This window comes from Euprymna scolopes, chromosome 21, assembly GCF_053919585.1.
Source record: "Euprymna scolopes isolate OS-2025 chromosome 21, ASM5391958v1, whole genome shotgun sequence".
Taxonomy (NCBI): Eukaryota; Metazoa; Mollusca; class Cephalopoda; order Sepiida; family Sepiolidae; genus Euprymna; species Euprymna scolopes.
Window position 1 is genome coordinate 26,501,175 of NC_136502.1, and position 16,631 is coordinate 26,517,805.

At 33.4% G+C, this 16,631-nt stretch overlaps 1 protein-coding gene across 5 annotated transcripts in view; it reads left to right on the forward strand.

Annotated features, from left to right (window-relative positions):
- LOC145242893 (protocadherin gamma-A11-like) overlaps positions 1 to 16,631 on the forward strand; it is a 245,944-nt gene that overhangs the window by 89,399 nt on the left and 139,914 nt on the right. For all 5 annotated transcript variants that reach the window (XM_080106003.1, XM_080106001.1, XM_080106005.1 and 2 more), the window contains exon 2: positions 12,719 to 15,202. In XM_080106003.1, the coding sequence (XP_079962129.1) occupies positions 12,749 to 15,202 (2,454 nt within the window). In that variant the 5' untranslated portion in view covers positions 12,719 to 12,748. The remainder of the gene's footprint in view (positions 1 to 12,718; positions 15,203 to 16,631) is intronic.

The window sequence follows — 16,631 nt, forward strand, 5'->3', positions numbered from 1 at the left end:
GTTTATGCTTGGGGTGCATGTGTTTGGAGGTGGGTAAATGAGAGTAAGAGATGTTCAAAGAAATTATACATTAGAAGGTATAGGGTAGGGGTGGTTGTAGAGAAGAGAATTTGTGGGAGAAAACATATGAAACAACAAGAGAACAAGGGATTGCATGACAAAATGGCGCTTGGCTAAAGTAAATTATGCAGAGGAAAGGATAAGAATGAAAAAGAAGACGAGTCAGATAGAAGGGAATTGTGAAGGGGGGGGGCTAGTATAATATCTGTGAAATGGATGGTCTAGGATTGTCCATAAAAACAATAAAGCTTTTTAGTGATTGAAGCTCGGGAATATCGTTATCTTTATAGTATTCGATGAACGGTTTCTTACTTCAGTTGTTGCTGTTATTAACGTCAGCCATTTTGCTTTTGAGAGCTCAATGTTTTTATTGGTAATTTCTTCATCATTTGGTTGTTTTTCTTAAGCAATGAGAATGTTTTTGTTATAAGTTGAACGACTGCTTTTCACAGAGAATTATTTTTCTTTGCTTGACATACAATCATTATTGTTATTATTCGTTTTAGTCAATATAGATTGTATGGCCGAGGCATTAACATGTATAATATTTTATACATTTATAACATGTTTTGGGGGAGCCTAATGTTTATATTTGTAATTTCTTCAACGTTTAATTTATTTTTTTCTTAGCTAAAGAAATTGTTCTGTTATTGAGCAATCGTTTTCAGGAAAATTATACTTTTTTGCTTGACATACAGTTATTATTTATTATATCTTTAATTAACATAGATTGTATGATTATGGCATTTATATGTATAGCAACAATCGTTTTGATATTTTTTACCCAATAAAATTACTTCTCGTTATATGTTAGATATCTGCTTTTATCAAAATGATTTTTCTTTACTCGACATATAATCATCTATATATTAATAGGATAGCGTGTGGGGTATTTTGTGTCGCATTTACATCTTTTTTCTTCCGAGTGACTGTCGTTAAATTGTTATGACCTTCTTGTAACAAAGAATTTTACCAAGAATTTTTTATAAGTTTTGGTTTCCGTTTCGATTGTAGCTGAAGGGAGTATATATATATATATATATATATATATATATATATATATATATATATATATATATATATATATATATATATACTAGCAGGCCGCGGGGCATTGATCAATCATGAAATATGCTTGAATATGATATTTTGATTAATGCATATTTCGTATTTATTATTATACTAGCGGGGGGTACTCGGCGTTGCCCGGGTGTTTAGAGGTGTGTGTGCTCGGGCAGGGGGGGGTGTTAATCAAAACATAAGAATAAGCTAAGTAAATATTTTTAAATATTAAAATGTTAAAACTTAAAAAAAATCGAAAAAAAACAGCCAAAAAAACTGACGTAAGGCAAACGAACGATGTTAAATGTAAAATCGGTAAAACAAAAAACGAAAACGCAAATGTGATGGAAAAAGAAAACAGAAAAACGAACGTTAAAACTTCTTTAAAAAATCTGAAAAATAAAAACCAAAAGAAAAAAAAACATAGAACGTGAAAAATGGCTTAAATAACCCTGTTTCAATATTAAAATTTAAAAAATCAAAAAAAAAAAAGACACCCCACACCACGATTCGAAACTAAAGCCTTTAGATAATAGGGCCGCGCTCTAAGCAACTGAGCTAAGACGGATCGTTTTTTTTTTTTTAATTTAAACTAAATCATGTTCCGGCGTCATTTGCACATGCGTAGAAGCGAACTGGTCATAAGAGGACGGTTTTTGCTGACCCCTCCCTGTAGAAAACTGATGATTTTAGGGTGAAGAAATTAATATTTTTGGCCAATTTTTTTATATTTGTCGAGCGAAGGTTGGAACGTTAAAATGCTACCAATTTCGCGAAAATTCGTGACCAGTGTCGAAAGTTTTTGCGAGACATACAAACACACATACATACATACAAACATACACACATTTTCGCTTTTATATATATACTAGCGGGGGTACCCGGCGTTGCCCGGGTGTTTGTAGGTGTGTGTATGGGGGGGATAAGTAATAACCCTGAAACGATGTTAAAAAAATCGGAAAAAACAAAACCAAAAGAAAAAAATAACAGTGAAAAAAAAAACGCTGTGTGTATGGGGGGGGGGGAAGTAAACTAAAGAATAAGCGAAGTAAAAAAATAAAGAAACGTTGCCCGCGTGTTTAAAGATGTAAAAGAAAAAAATAGTTTTAGTCGTGAGGCTGGATTGAACCCGGGAGCCTTGACGCGGAGGTGAAACCAACTCCAACCACTTAACCGTCTAGGCCAAGAGTAAGAGGAATTGATTATAGTGTTAAAATAAGGGTTGTAAAGCGAGTGAAATAGGTTTGATTGACAGATAGCCACTAAATGAGGTCATCATGGGAGCGTTACGAGATGACGTAGCAATATTTTATTTAATGCGTGACAGCTTTTTGGGGTTTGTTTACTTTGTTCCAATGCGGTGCAGTTTTCGCTTCCCCAAGATGATGGTGAAGGGGGGGCTCCCCAAATAAAAGAGGATATAAGGAGTTTAGCCCCACATTGATCAAAGCTGATTGCTTCTGGACGTTTCCCGGTGTGATTGCCGGGAACAGTGGCGCTTAGGTTTGGATTAGTTTCGCTTGTTATACGAAAAAGCTGAACGAACACAAGACGGGCTGAAATAGTAATAATTTTGTAAAAGTCGACATAAATAAATGTAGATGCGACGCGCTTTCCCAAATAGTACATATTATTATTTAGGACCCATATAAACAGTTGTAAGTGATCGTAACGACCCCAGAACCGTGTGCAGGAAAAGCCTTTTGAAGACATACACGAAATGGTCACACACATTTTGCCTTTTATATATATACTAGCGGGGGGGGGGGTACCCGGCGATGCCCGGGTGTCTTGAGGTAAATCAAAACTCCGGGGGGGGGGGGGGTTAAATAATAAAAAAAATGTTTTGGTAGGTGAGTGTATGAGGATCGAACCCGTACCATTGAGTTGGAAATTAATGTGTGAAAAAAACTGTGCTAAGTTAACCATTGAGCCACGGCGACAGACGATGTTAAGCAGGTTATTTAACTATAAAAACAGGCGTGCACAATAAAAGTTAGCTCTGCTGCTCCCATTTGATCTAATTAAGAAGGTCAAATAGAAGTCACGCAGCGTTTTGGTTTGTTTACCCAAATTTAACTGTTTCTTCCCCAACAGATGTTAGGGAGGGAAAAAGCAGCTCCCAATTGTCCAGAATTGTCTGATCAAAGCTGATTGCTTCTGGATGTTTTTCCCGGCGCAATGCCGAGAACGTCCGTTTGAGTTTAGTTTCAGTTTATTTATACTAAAAAGCCCAATCAACACGCAAGAAGCCAAAATAGCAATACTTTTGTAAAAATCGACGTAAATAAATCTATACGCTACGCGCTTTCCTAATTCCTAGATATTATTATATAGTACCTATATACACAGTTTTAAGCGATAGTAACGAACCCGGGAGCGTGTGCTCGAAAAGCCTTTTGAAGACATGCACGAAATGGTCACACACATTTTGCCTTTTATATATATAGACTAGCGGGGGGTACCCGGCGATGCCCGGGTGTCTTGAGGTAAATCAAAACTCCGGGGGGGGGGGGGGTTTAAATAATAATAAAAAATAAAAAAAATGTTTTGGTAGGTGAGTATGAGAATCGAACCCGTACCCTTGAGTTGGAAATTAATGTGTGAAAAAAAAACCGTGCGATGTTACCATCGGGCCACCGCGACATACAGCGTAGACGTGTTTGAATTTATTTATGTAACTATAACTATAAAAACAGGCGTGCGTAATAAAAGTTAACTTTGCTGTTTCCATTTGACCAAATACAAGTCACGCAGCGTAAGCCTCTGTTCCCGGCGCATTGCCGCGAACATGTCCGTTTGAGTTTAGTTTTATTTTATTTATACTCAAAAGCCCAATCAAGACGCGAGAAGCCAAAATAAAATAACAATAATTTTGTAAAAATCGACGTAAATAAATCTATACGCTACGCGCTTTCCTAATTCCTAGATATTATGATATAGGACCTATATACACAGTTTTAATCGATAGTAACGACCCCGGGAGCGCATGCGAAAGAAGCCTTTTGAAGACATACACGAAATGATCACGCACATTTTGCCTTTTATATATATAGATATATATAGACTAGCGGGGGGTACCCGACGTTGCCTGAGTGTTTGGAGGTGTGTGTGGTCGGGCAGAGGTGGGGGTGTTAATGAAAACCTAAGAATAAGCGAAGTAAAAAAAGAAAACAGAAAAACGAACGTTAAAACTTATCTGAAAAATAAAGCGGGGGGTACCTGGGAGTTGGGGGGTAATCAAATCAAAACCACAAAAAAACTAACGTATAGCAAACGAATGATGTTAAATGTAAAAATCTGAAAAACAAAAACAAAAAGAAAACAGAAAAACGAACGTTAAAACTTCTGAAAAATAAAAAAATAAAAAATAAAAAACCATGTGAAAAATGGCTTAAATAAGCCTGTTTCAATATTAAAATTTAAAAAATCGGTGGATAACCGGGTGTTTTTGGGTGTGTGTGGTCAGTCGGGGCTGGCGGGTGTTAACGAAAACCTAAGAATTAGCGAAGTAAACAAAAAAAACAGAAAAACGAACGTTACGTAAAAAATGGCTTAAATAACCCTGCTTCAATATTAAAATTTAAAAAATCGAAAAAAAAAGACATCTCACACCACAATTCGAACACAAAACGTTTAGATTATGACCCAACGCTCTAACCAACTGAGCTAACAGGACGCACATTTAATATTTAAACTAAATCAGGTTATGACGTCATCTGACGCATGCGTAGAACCGAACTCGTCATGAGAGGACGGTTTTTGCTGACCCCCACCTTGTAGAAAAGTGTTGAGAGTAAAAAAAATTAACGTTTTTGGCCAATTTTTCGATATTTGTCGGGCGAAGGATGGGGCTTTCATATGAGACTAAATTTGTGAATTTTTGTTCTGTCTGTCGAAAGTTTTTAGCAGACACACAAACATATACACATACACACATACATACATTTTCGCTTTTATATATATAGATTATATTGGACTGTATATATAGTAATGATTTAAAAAGTTTTTTAAAAAAATGGCTCGTGCGCCACCACCGAGAATTGAAACCAAAACGTTTAGTTTACGATTTCCTTTTTCCTTTCACATTAATGCTAAGCTATGAAGACATGTTAAAAATTAAAACATGGACTAATAGCTATTACGTAATGCATATATATTGTAATGACGTCATTCGCCTTTAACCTTGCAAATTCCATTTTTTTAATTTTTACACTGGTTTGTCAGACTCATGCTCAACTGAACACATGCATGCAAACACACGCATGCACAATCTATAATAAAAAGCATAAGCGAAGGGAAATACATGCACAGAGAGAGAGAGAGAGAGAGGGAGAGAAAGTGGGAAAGAGTCACCTCTTTACACTCACTGTGGACCCCATAGAATAATAGGGAACAGCAATCCGACAGTTACAAAGCCACTATTAGAGAGATTTGTATCAAAGTCCTGCGCACACACACACACGACTGTAATGACCTACGCATTAAATGAACTTGATACCGGGTGAAATAATATGTGTCAGTGATACCATATTTAAATTTTAGTAACAATTCATTTATAAAGCGAAGAACTGGATTACGGAATATAAGAATTTTCAGAACTCAGCCAATCAGAATGGACAGACTTTAGCAAGGAAGCCTTTTGCCTGGGTGGACATGAAGTTCGGTTTGAACACAGCTGCTATACTAATGATATTAAGCACTTTTATCGATACCCCCACAAAAGAACAACTTCTCCACCTGATATTTCGGCAGAAGGGATATGAAGAGAATTCCCTCCTTAAAAAATAAATATATAAATGAAAACAACTTTTCTTTCAATCAAAACAGCAGCGAGTGCCTATGCGACTGTAAAAAAATGAACTGTGGCAGCTGGGTTCGAACCTGAAACACAAAAAACGAAAAGAAAAGAAAAAAGCTAACATGCTAGCTGTCATGGCCATGATTACTTATGACGTCATGATGCTGAAAAATAAAATTTATAAACATACTTTCAGTTTGCTACGCATGTGTGACTTGCGAAAATCTCGATGCAAAAAGTGACACCTATTGCAAGAAATGGTCCAGTTGACCGCTGCAGAATTAATCTTTTTTTCTAATTTTCACATATTATGCGTCTGAGGCATTGCTCCTTCAGATGGTACTAGTTTCGACTCAGTCTGATGCGGCTGCCGAAAGTTTTTAGTGGACATACGAACACACAAACACACACACAGATGTTTGAAATTTATTTAATAAATGAATCGGAAATTGGAAAGATTATGTTGGGTCTATGTATGTATGAACCAGTTACGGTCAGTGTAATGACAGAATCTGAGGAATATGTAGAATTCGTCCTGGTGACAGCTGATAGCAGTGGTTGGACTAAATATTTAGAATGAAAAATAGGGATTCGTTCCTCTAACGATGTTACGATTGTGATAGTGTTGCTCATAGGATGCAATGTAGTATTTTATTATCATGACTGAATGTGTCTAAAATCGTGTTCAGAAGCTACATAAGATAGTGGCTATTAGCCTACATGTATTGAATTTGTATGCGACATCTGTTGTTGCAAACCTATGATACTTTTGTTCAGGGGGGAATTCATGCAGTTACTTTATTAATATAGAGATAAGAATCAATAGAAAATTGACTCTATAATAATATATATGAAATCTGCATAAATTAAAATATCAAATTTAAGCGCTTTTTAAGACCGGACTACACCAGGCGTCCTTGCTAGCTTAAATAAATACTTTTGCAATTTTAACAGAAGAGATACAATAATATCAGGGCGTCTCCATTTATGCTGAACATCCACAGAATGCCAATATCAATATATTACATATGAAAGAGTCCACTGTGGAATTTCCACAGGTCCCGTTAGTCATTTATTATTTTATTCACTATATATTTTATGGTTTACGTTCCATATCTCCATATATGCAAGGTAGGGTTACTGTGATCTTTTGAACTGATATGTATCTTAGCTAGTATTGAAATAAGGCATAAATTTTAGAAAAGAACTCCAAAGTCTTGCGAGCCCATATTTTTAATTCAAGATATTTTTGTTCTTTAAACTTATAATCCCTTTTTAACTACATCAGTATCAGCCTTAATAGTCTGAATGATTCTTCTGAATTTAACAAAACCTTTTACAATTCTTGTCATAGTATTTATTGTTATTCTCTCAACCATCCGTTTTAATTTTGATCTCTATGCTATCAGCCATTCTTTTTTATACCTTTTCTTATATTTCACATTTTACACTACTTTTTCACATATCTTTAGTCAGTCAGGCCATCCAACACTTTTCATTCTTTATTTTCTTTTATGCTTAGTTGGTTCGTCCTTTCCTTATGAAGTGACGGCAGCAAGACAGGATGTCATGAAATTCCTTCCTGGTTCCACAGAACTCCTTAATGGCGTTCTAACTTCCCTCTCTTTGGGGAAATTCAAGAAAATCCAAGATGATAAACCGCCATCTTAAAACTCACAGATTCATAAAACGATTCTGGTTTCTTTTTCTTCATGACTTTTCCTTACCGACACGCACTCCCAATCCCCACCCATCTTTCATACTCGAGGGACTTGCACTGATTATTGGACTTGTCCTTTCTCTAATCCCAATGTCATTGGTATTTTTGAAGGGTTTTTTAAATATGTTTTTACAAGATGAAAAAAAAGAAAATTATAATTGTGAAAAATAATTTCCGTGTATGAACCTTTGAAATAAAAAAGAAGTTCTATTTGATTGAAGTCGTTCTCTTTCTTTTATATACTTGTTCGCAACATACGTACGCATGAATTCATACACAGACTCACACATACATGTGCAATCATAGATACACATGTACACAAATATACACTAAAATGAATATGCGAATGTACATACACACAGGTATACATATAAACATGCACATATATAGATTCATATAAATCTATGCATCCACAAACAAATCTTCAATTCACACACTACAACACACACATAAGATCACACTTTGTATATATACATGAAGACTCACGCATATTCAAACACATACACACATACATGCAAACATGGCTGCACACATTCACATGTGTACATATGACTGTTTTTTGATAATGAGAAATGATTTTCCAAATTATCAGAAAACCTTTGAAACATAAGTTTTATTCAAGTAGATTGTGGAGAACACAACCCACTCTTTCGACTAGGCAAGTAATGAATGCACACATACAATTTTTGTCAATATAAATTGTATTGTTAAGGCACTTCTATGTATAACATCAGTCATTTCGATTTTAGGTGTATAGTTTCCATTATTCGTTTCTTCAGCACTTTGTTCTTTTTATTATTCAATAAGGCTTCTTTTGTTTATATGTTAAGCAATTACCTTTAACGATGAATTATTTCTCTTTGCTTCAGTCCTTATTTATTTTCTTAGTCAATATAGATTAAATGTATTGTTGTCCCATGATAATGAGAATGACAATCTGAATGCAGCAATGCATAATATGTGCCACTTGATAGTGTTGTTTTGGAGTTTCCTTCGCTTAGACTCTCTTTGAGGAGAAAAGCTTGAGAGTTTAGTTTATGCTTCTATTTCAGTTATAACTTAGGGAAGAGACATAGATTTATACCATTTGCTAAAAAAAAAAAAAACTTCCCAAAAATTTATTTCTATATAGTTACTATTTCTTTTTTAATATAAAATTGAAAAAAAAAAAAAATCTTACAAGATCAACTTTTAAGGTGAGGGTTGAAGACAGTATATTAAAAAAAAATTTTTTTAAATAAATTACTGTTCTACTTAATAGTAATTTACTTACCTCCCATGAGAACAAAGTTAGACAAAAAGGCAGTTTATTTTGGTAATTCAGCTCTTCTAAAAAGGTGGCATACTAGATGGTTGCAAAAATAGTCATCATCAGACCCATCAGCATTCCTTAGTCAGAGCATTTCAGGCAATTGGCCATAAAACATTACCTCACAAAAAGAAAAAATGTCTAGGAGGATGACTTCCTGATCGGCTAGAATAGATACTACACATTGATTTATATATTTTATTTCGTGAACATACAGTAAACTAAACAAAATTAGGCACAAAGCCAATCAAAAAAGTGGGTAGGGGGTCTATGGTCAGCTTTGTCACTGTACCGTTTATTGACGTTTATTGTTAGAGTCCTCAGTCACCATAATATCACATTCACACCAGGGGTCGGCCTAGTTAAGATTCTCAAATCAAATCGATCTTTGTTATACTACACATTGATCCTAATCAGAAGGTCATAGCCCTTTCTTTCTCACGCTTTTATAGATTACATCAATACACAGTCAGACAAACGCATATACTTACATTATGCCACTCTCTTTGTTCCTTTCTCAAACACGTTTTCATTTTTTGTCCCTTTTTTCTCTCTCCCGCTATCTCTTTTCCTCTCTCTCTCTCTCTCTCTCTCTCTCTCTCTCTCTCTCTCTCTCTCAGACACACATAAATGTATACCATATCTCACTTTCTCTTTCTCTGTTTTCACACATACACATTTTCACTTCCCCCTTTCTCACTTTCATTCCTCTTTCACTCACTCTCTTAGTCTCGTCTATATTATCAGTTTCTTTTTTGTTCTAACAGTTAAACAAAAACAGAGAACCTTACTTAAAATTATAACTGGATTAATTTGCGCTTAAAAGTAATACACCAAGTATGCGCGTATCTCAATACTTCCTAATATGTAGATACAATATGTAGATGTGTAGAAATCTGGTCTCAAAAACACTTCAACACAACTGGTCTGAATATAGTAGAAACATGTTGGTCTCAAAAGCATATCAATAGAAATAATCTGATGACGTGAACAATTGATGTTGTCACTTCAATGGTCCAACTGAAAAGGGAGAAAGAGGAAGTGAACTTCTGAGTCAAACCATTTATATTTGTGACATGTGGCTAAATCAACTAATCACCTTGTTGTCACATGATCTGAGACTTCACATTTTAGACAAAACACACCCATACTAGAACTCTCTCTCTCATTCACCTTTTCTCTCTAACACACTTTCATTATAACTTTTTCTCTCTCATTCTCACCCACCCTCATTCACTTTTTTTCACTCCCTATTGCTTTCTCTTTCACTATACTTACTATGTTGTTTACTCTTAACCCCTTTCTCTCTCTTTCTAACTCTCAATAACTTTCTCAATCTCATTTTTTATATTCATTCACTTCTAAATGCTCATTCACGTTCTCTCGTTCAATCTTTCTCACAGAAACGTAAAAAAAATAACTATCTAAACACATTTCAATGGATATTCTTTTCTTAAACGAATGTAAAAAGAAGACTTTTTATATATAAAAATACTTAAAGTAAACTTCAGTGTTTTTCTTTAATATTCAAGATAAAATCTACTATATCCGAACTTAGTTTTTTTAATGCAGATTTCCGGACTTTTTTCTTCCTCATCCTCACATTCATTCATCCACTCGAACATTTGCCACACAAAATAAAAATATCATATTTGATCTTTTTTGGTTGTTTGTTATTTTTAAGCAACAATAACAACGAAAAATAGGAAAAATTGAAAAAGAAACGATAAACTGGAAAGTGTTTGGGACTTGGTGTGCTCAACTATGACAGCCAATTGAGAAATTCAATTCATGTGGCATAACTTGGTAGATATTAACTGTAAAAAGAAAAAAAATATATTTTACTATATTTCAAGTTTCCAAATGAGAGTCGTGGAATACAGCTACTCTTGTAAAAATGTTCAGATTCATCAAAAGTGTAATGGTTATAGAAACATATACATGCATATCTATCCACACACACACACACACACACACACACACACACACACACACACACACACACACACAGGGAATAGAGCTGGCTATAGAAGAATACAAATTTAGGACTGTAAAAATATATTTTACCTGAATTTATGGTTCGCCACCAGCAAATTCATAGCTTTGCTATAATATTCATTTGCTAATATCTTTCCACTGATGAGAAGAACGCATTTCTTTGAAACTCCGTGGATTAAGGAAATTTCAATATATCTTATTTGAGTATTCCGCCGAACAATGAATTCATGTAAAATATATTTTTACAATCTTAAATTTGTATTCTTCTATAACAAGCTCTATTTTCTATCGTGGTTGTATTGATCTTTTTTATTTAGTTGGATTACTTTATAAATATTGATATTTATATTTACTTTAAGTTTACAGAACCTTTTGGCTTCTAAACTTAATCTTTGGTGATTGGACATATATATATATATATATATATATATATATATATATATATATATATATATATATATATTATACATATATATATATATATTATACATATATATATATATATTATACATATATATATATATATATTATACATATACATATTATATATATATATATACTATACATATATATATATTATATATATATATATTATACATATATATATATATTATACATATATATATATTATATATATATATTATACATATATATTATACATATATATTATATATATATATATATATATATATATATATATATATATATTATATATATATATTATATATATTATATATATATATTATATATATATATCATATATATTATATATATATTATATATATATTATATATATATATATAAACTCATTTCTGACAAAGTTTTTGAGACAAAATATTAAGGCTTATATGAGTTCATTTTTATTGTAGTGTATCAATAGATAGGTCAAAAGTTTTTCATTGTCTTTTATGCAAAATCAAATGGCTATACAAAAGAAGTTCAAAGTAATATAATTTAAATAATTTTCTCAAGAAATTCAATACATTTTTAATAATTTTTTTGATAGATTTTTTTTAGAAATCTATACATTTTTCTATTTATTTTATTTTATTTTTGCACAATAACATTTATTTATGTTTTGTAACTGGATTTTTTCAGCTCGTTTATACATATATATATATATATATATATATATATATATACATATATATATATATATATATATATATATATTATGTCTCTCTCGGTATCATTAAAAACACATTAATTGAAAATTAATAAGTAAATAAATAAAATATAAAAAAAATGAACAATCTCATTTCAATATTATGTTTTGGGTTTGTATTATAATCCACAGACATACGAAAGTGGTCATAAATTAAAAAATATAACAAATAAATGTTATCAAAGCTAAGAATCGGTTGGAAAATCATAGTGTTTATTGCTAGATGCGAACAAGAGAACGTGTTCGCATCTAGCAATAAACACTGTATGATTTTCCAACCGATTAAATGTTTTAAAGTGGGTAGAACCACTAAAAACTTCTCCAAATAGGTAGAAGAGTAACTTTGCTTTGCCTTTGATAACATTCATTTGTTATATTTTTATATTTTGACCACGTTTTCATACATCTGCGGATTTTAATACAAACCCTATTAAAAAAAAAATAAATAAATAAATGAAAAACTAAAAACATGTTTTAAAAAGTATTATAATAAATGAACAAGAGATTTAAAAATGTTAAGATTGTGAATTTTCTGAAACAGCACCAAGAAATCGAACGTCATGAACTGACATTGTTATTTTTTCATATGCTTATATTTTTTAGATGACCATTCCATTTTGCTGACAGACGTGGATGGATTTTAAAATGGAACTTTTTAAAGAATCAACAGAGAAAATGTTAGCATCTCTGTGCATCTTGTTTTCCATATTTCACGGATGTTTCAGTGTGGATTTAACTTATTATGTCGAAGAAGGCAAAAGTATAGGCACATATTTGGGGGACATAGCAGCAGATTCCCGTGTCCTTGACAGTGTCTTGCCACAGAGTCCACACATTGTCACCTTCAGCCTATTACAGCAGGGGGCGACTGGTACTTCTCCATTGTTTCGTGTTTCCAAAAATACTGGGAAATTATACACTGCACAGATTCTGGATACAGAATCTCTTTGCACATATAACACAGAATGCTTCAAAATGGTGGATATTGCAGTGCGTCCGACACCATCATCTGTGAACATTTTAGAAATCAAAGTTATCATAAAAGATGTTAATGATCATCAGCCAGAGTTTCCAGATAAGAAGGTGAACATTGAATTTTCTGAAAGAGATGGAAAAGGTGCAACAATACTCATCCCAAATGCCATCGATAGAGATATTGGAATGCTCAATTCCCAGATTAATTACCAACTGAATAAGGATAAAGACGAACCATTTACACTGTCTGTATCTCAAAAAGCAGGCGGCGCAAAAGACCTTGGTATAACATTAGATCAGAAGGTAGATAGAGAAGTAAAGGATGCCTACTTGATTCAAGTGATTGCCAAAGATGGTGGATCACCTCCAAAACAAAGCGTATTAGATGTCCACATTGCTGTCACTGATGTCAATGATAACACTCCAGTTTTTTCACAAAGCGTTTACAATGTTTCGATTAAGAATAAACCAAGCGAAATAATTCCGATCGCCATTGTGTCTGCTACCGATTTGGATTCAGGTAAAAACGGTAAAATAACATATCATTTTAGCTTCCAGACGTCTAGTAGTGTGAAACCTCATTTCAAACTGAATGACGCAACCGGAGAGGTTTTCTTAGTAAAGAGGTTTCACCTTGGAAAAGAACTTGTCTATAAGCTTTACATAAAAGCCACAGACGGTGGCCGCCCACCACTGAGCTCGATTGCTACTGTCCAGGTGAATGTAGTCAACCAGCATAACAATGCCCCTGCAATAGATGTGAATTTCGTTACTCCATCAAGAGGCAACACACTTCATATTACTGAAGATATCAAAGTTGGCAGCTTTATTGCCTATGTCAAGGTAACTGATCACGATGGTGGACACAACGGTGATGTTAGGTGTGATTTGCATCATGACAAGTTTCAGTTGCAAACCCTTGGCACCAAAAAATATAAAGTGACTCTGAAGAACAGAGTCGACAGAGAAATCCAGGATCACCATGATATCTTCATCCGTTGCCAAGACCATGGATCTCCACCACTTTATAGTGAGAGCAAGTTTTCAGTCAAGGTACAGGACATCAATGATGTACGTCCACAGTTTTCTAAAGAGACATACAAATTTTGGATTAATGAGAATAAGGAATCGAAGATTGCTGTGGGCTCAATCAATGCTTCAGATCCTGATTTGGGATCCGGAGGTAAACTCACCTATTCCCTTCTAACCAACAACAGACAATTCCTGCCTTTCCAAATCACCAATGATGGATTAATAACGACTATCATATCTTTGGATCATGAGTTCCAAGACGTATACAAGTTTCAGGTTTTTGTAAAAGATAATGGAATACCTTCTCTAAATAATACGGTAAACATTGTTGTTGAAGTCAGAGATGAGAATGACAACTCCCCTTACTTCACGTTTCCCAGTGTTAATCCTTTCACCTTAGATGTCCTCTATCATCCGCATCACACGAGAAACATCACTGTATTGAAGGCTACTGATAGCGATAGTCGGGAAAATGCACACTTGAAATATGAGATAAGCAAAGGAAATGACAAGCAGTTGTTTGCAATAAACCATTACACTGGTTTACTTGCTTTTAGCCGTGTGGTCAGTCACCAAGATGCTGGTTCTTATGACTTGGAATTTGTTGTTAGAGACAGTGGTAGCCCAGTCATGTCGGCAACTACTGTTGTGTTTCTCACCCTAACCGTGAGCAACAAGACATCTGAAATAATGAATGCTGTGCATATACAGACTAACGACAAAATCAACCTCAACTTGGCGGTCATCATTGTGTTGGTAGCTGTGACTGTGTCTGTGGCCACAACTGCTTCGATGTCAGTTTGTATCCTTCGATGTAATAATGAAAGAAGCAACTCCCACCACGATGAAAGGAGCCTTTCCCAAAGGTACATCAGTGAACAGCGGCATCTTATGTGCCCCTCTTACCAAGGAGGTTCATGGTCAGAATCTCCTGTTGCAGTGGCAACAGACTCTTGTAAATCAAGAAATGCTCACTTGAAAGAAACAGAAAGAAGGGATTCCAACCATGATGAAGTTTTTGAAGATGGAGAAATCCATGCAATGCCACGAAGACAGGGATCAACAGAAAACTCACACCAGGTAAGTGTTTCATTTATTTGTTCAAATCTATTCTTTGTTTAACTAAACAAGGCAATATTCACTCGGTTAAAGATAAAATGAAAAACTGATTTAAAAAAAAAATTATATTGATAATACTAAATTAAGTCCTACGATTAGGAATAGAAGTATTTACCTTCAATGAGAAAATTAATTTAACTCATAAAACGATCAAACGGATAGTTATTATTTATCTGCGCTACTTTTTTCATGAAAATGTTGTCTGAAAAGAAAAAATATATATTTCAGTTTAATCATCTGTCTAATTATTTTCATATAATGAAAATCTTTCTCTATTATATTATACTAAAACTCTGAATTTGCTTGTCACCGTCTAAAATTTTAATGTCATGGCATCATTTCTAATAAACTTTTCAAACTTAACGACTGTTAGAGCACTATATGTTTTAGTTTCGATTCTAGCTGATGGCGCCCAAGTCATACTTTTTTGCAACTTTTGAAATCATTACTATATATTTGGTAGAATCTAATAATCAATGGAGTATTGGCGCTATAATAATAAATACGAAATCTGTAATATTTAAAAAATCATATGTAAGCTTATTTTACGACTGGGCCACACCATGGGGTTACTACTATATATTGGGTACAATATAATAATCAATAGAGAATTGGCTCTATAATAATAAATACATCTGCATGATTTAAAATATATTTAAGCGTATTTTACGATATATATTGAGTACTATATAAATATCAATAAAGAATTGCTCCTATAATAATTAGGGCTGTGACAACAGAATATTCTTTTCATTCTTTTGACTCTCGGGTATATATCCGACACGGTTAGACACACTTAATCAACTGAGAACCACATCTGCCTATATAAAAACATATGATATTAACAGATATATACTCAAGAGGCAAAACAATGAAAAGAATGTGCTGTTATCACAGCTCTTTTAATAATAATAATAATAATAATAATAATAATAAATATAAAATCTGCATGCATTAAAATGTCATATTTAAGAGTATCTTACGGTCGGGCAATGCCGGTAGCCTTCTAGTTTCTTTATAAATATAAAATTGATGAAAAGAGAGTCTCTTTCCAAAATCTAAAACAAAATAAGCACTTATTCTAAATTCTGTCATACACGTTCGTAATTCAAGAAAACAAAAAGAAGAAGAAAGCTTGAACTCAAAGTTAAGGTAAAAAGTGGACAAGCTGGGATGAGTATAAGCAATTCTAATGGCTATATAAGTAAAACTATTTACAAAGAAACATTATTCGTTTATTTATTGAGATAATATGCTGTTTAACCAAGTTGTATGGGATAAGATAACGAAAACATTGACTCGGTGGTCTCACTAAGTAATATTTATTTATACATATGAAACTCAATGTTAGTGTATGAGTGTATGGGTGTGATTTTTGTGTGTTTCCTAT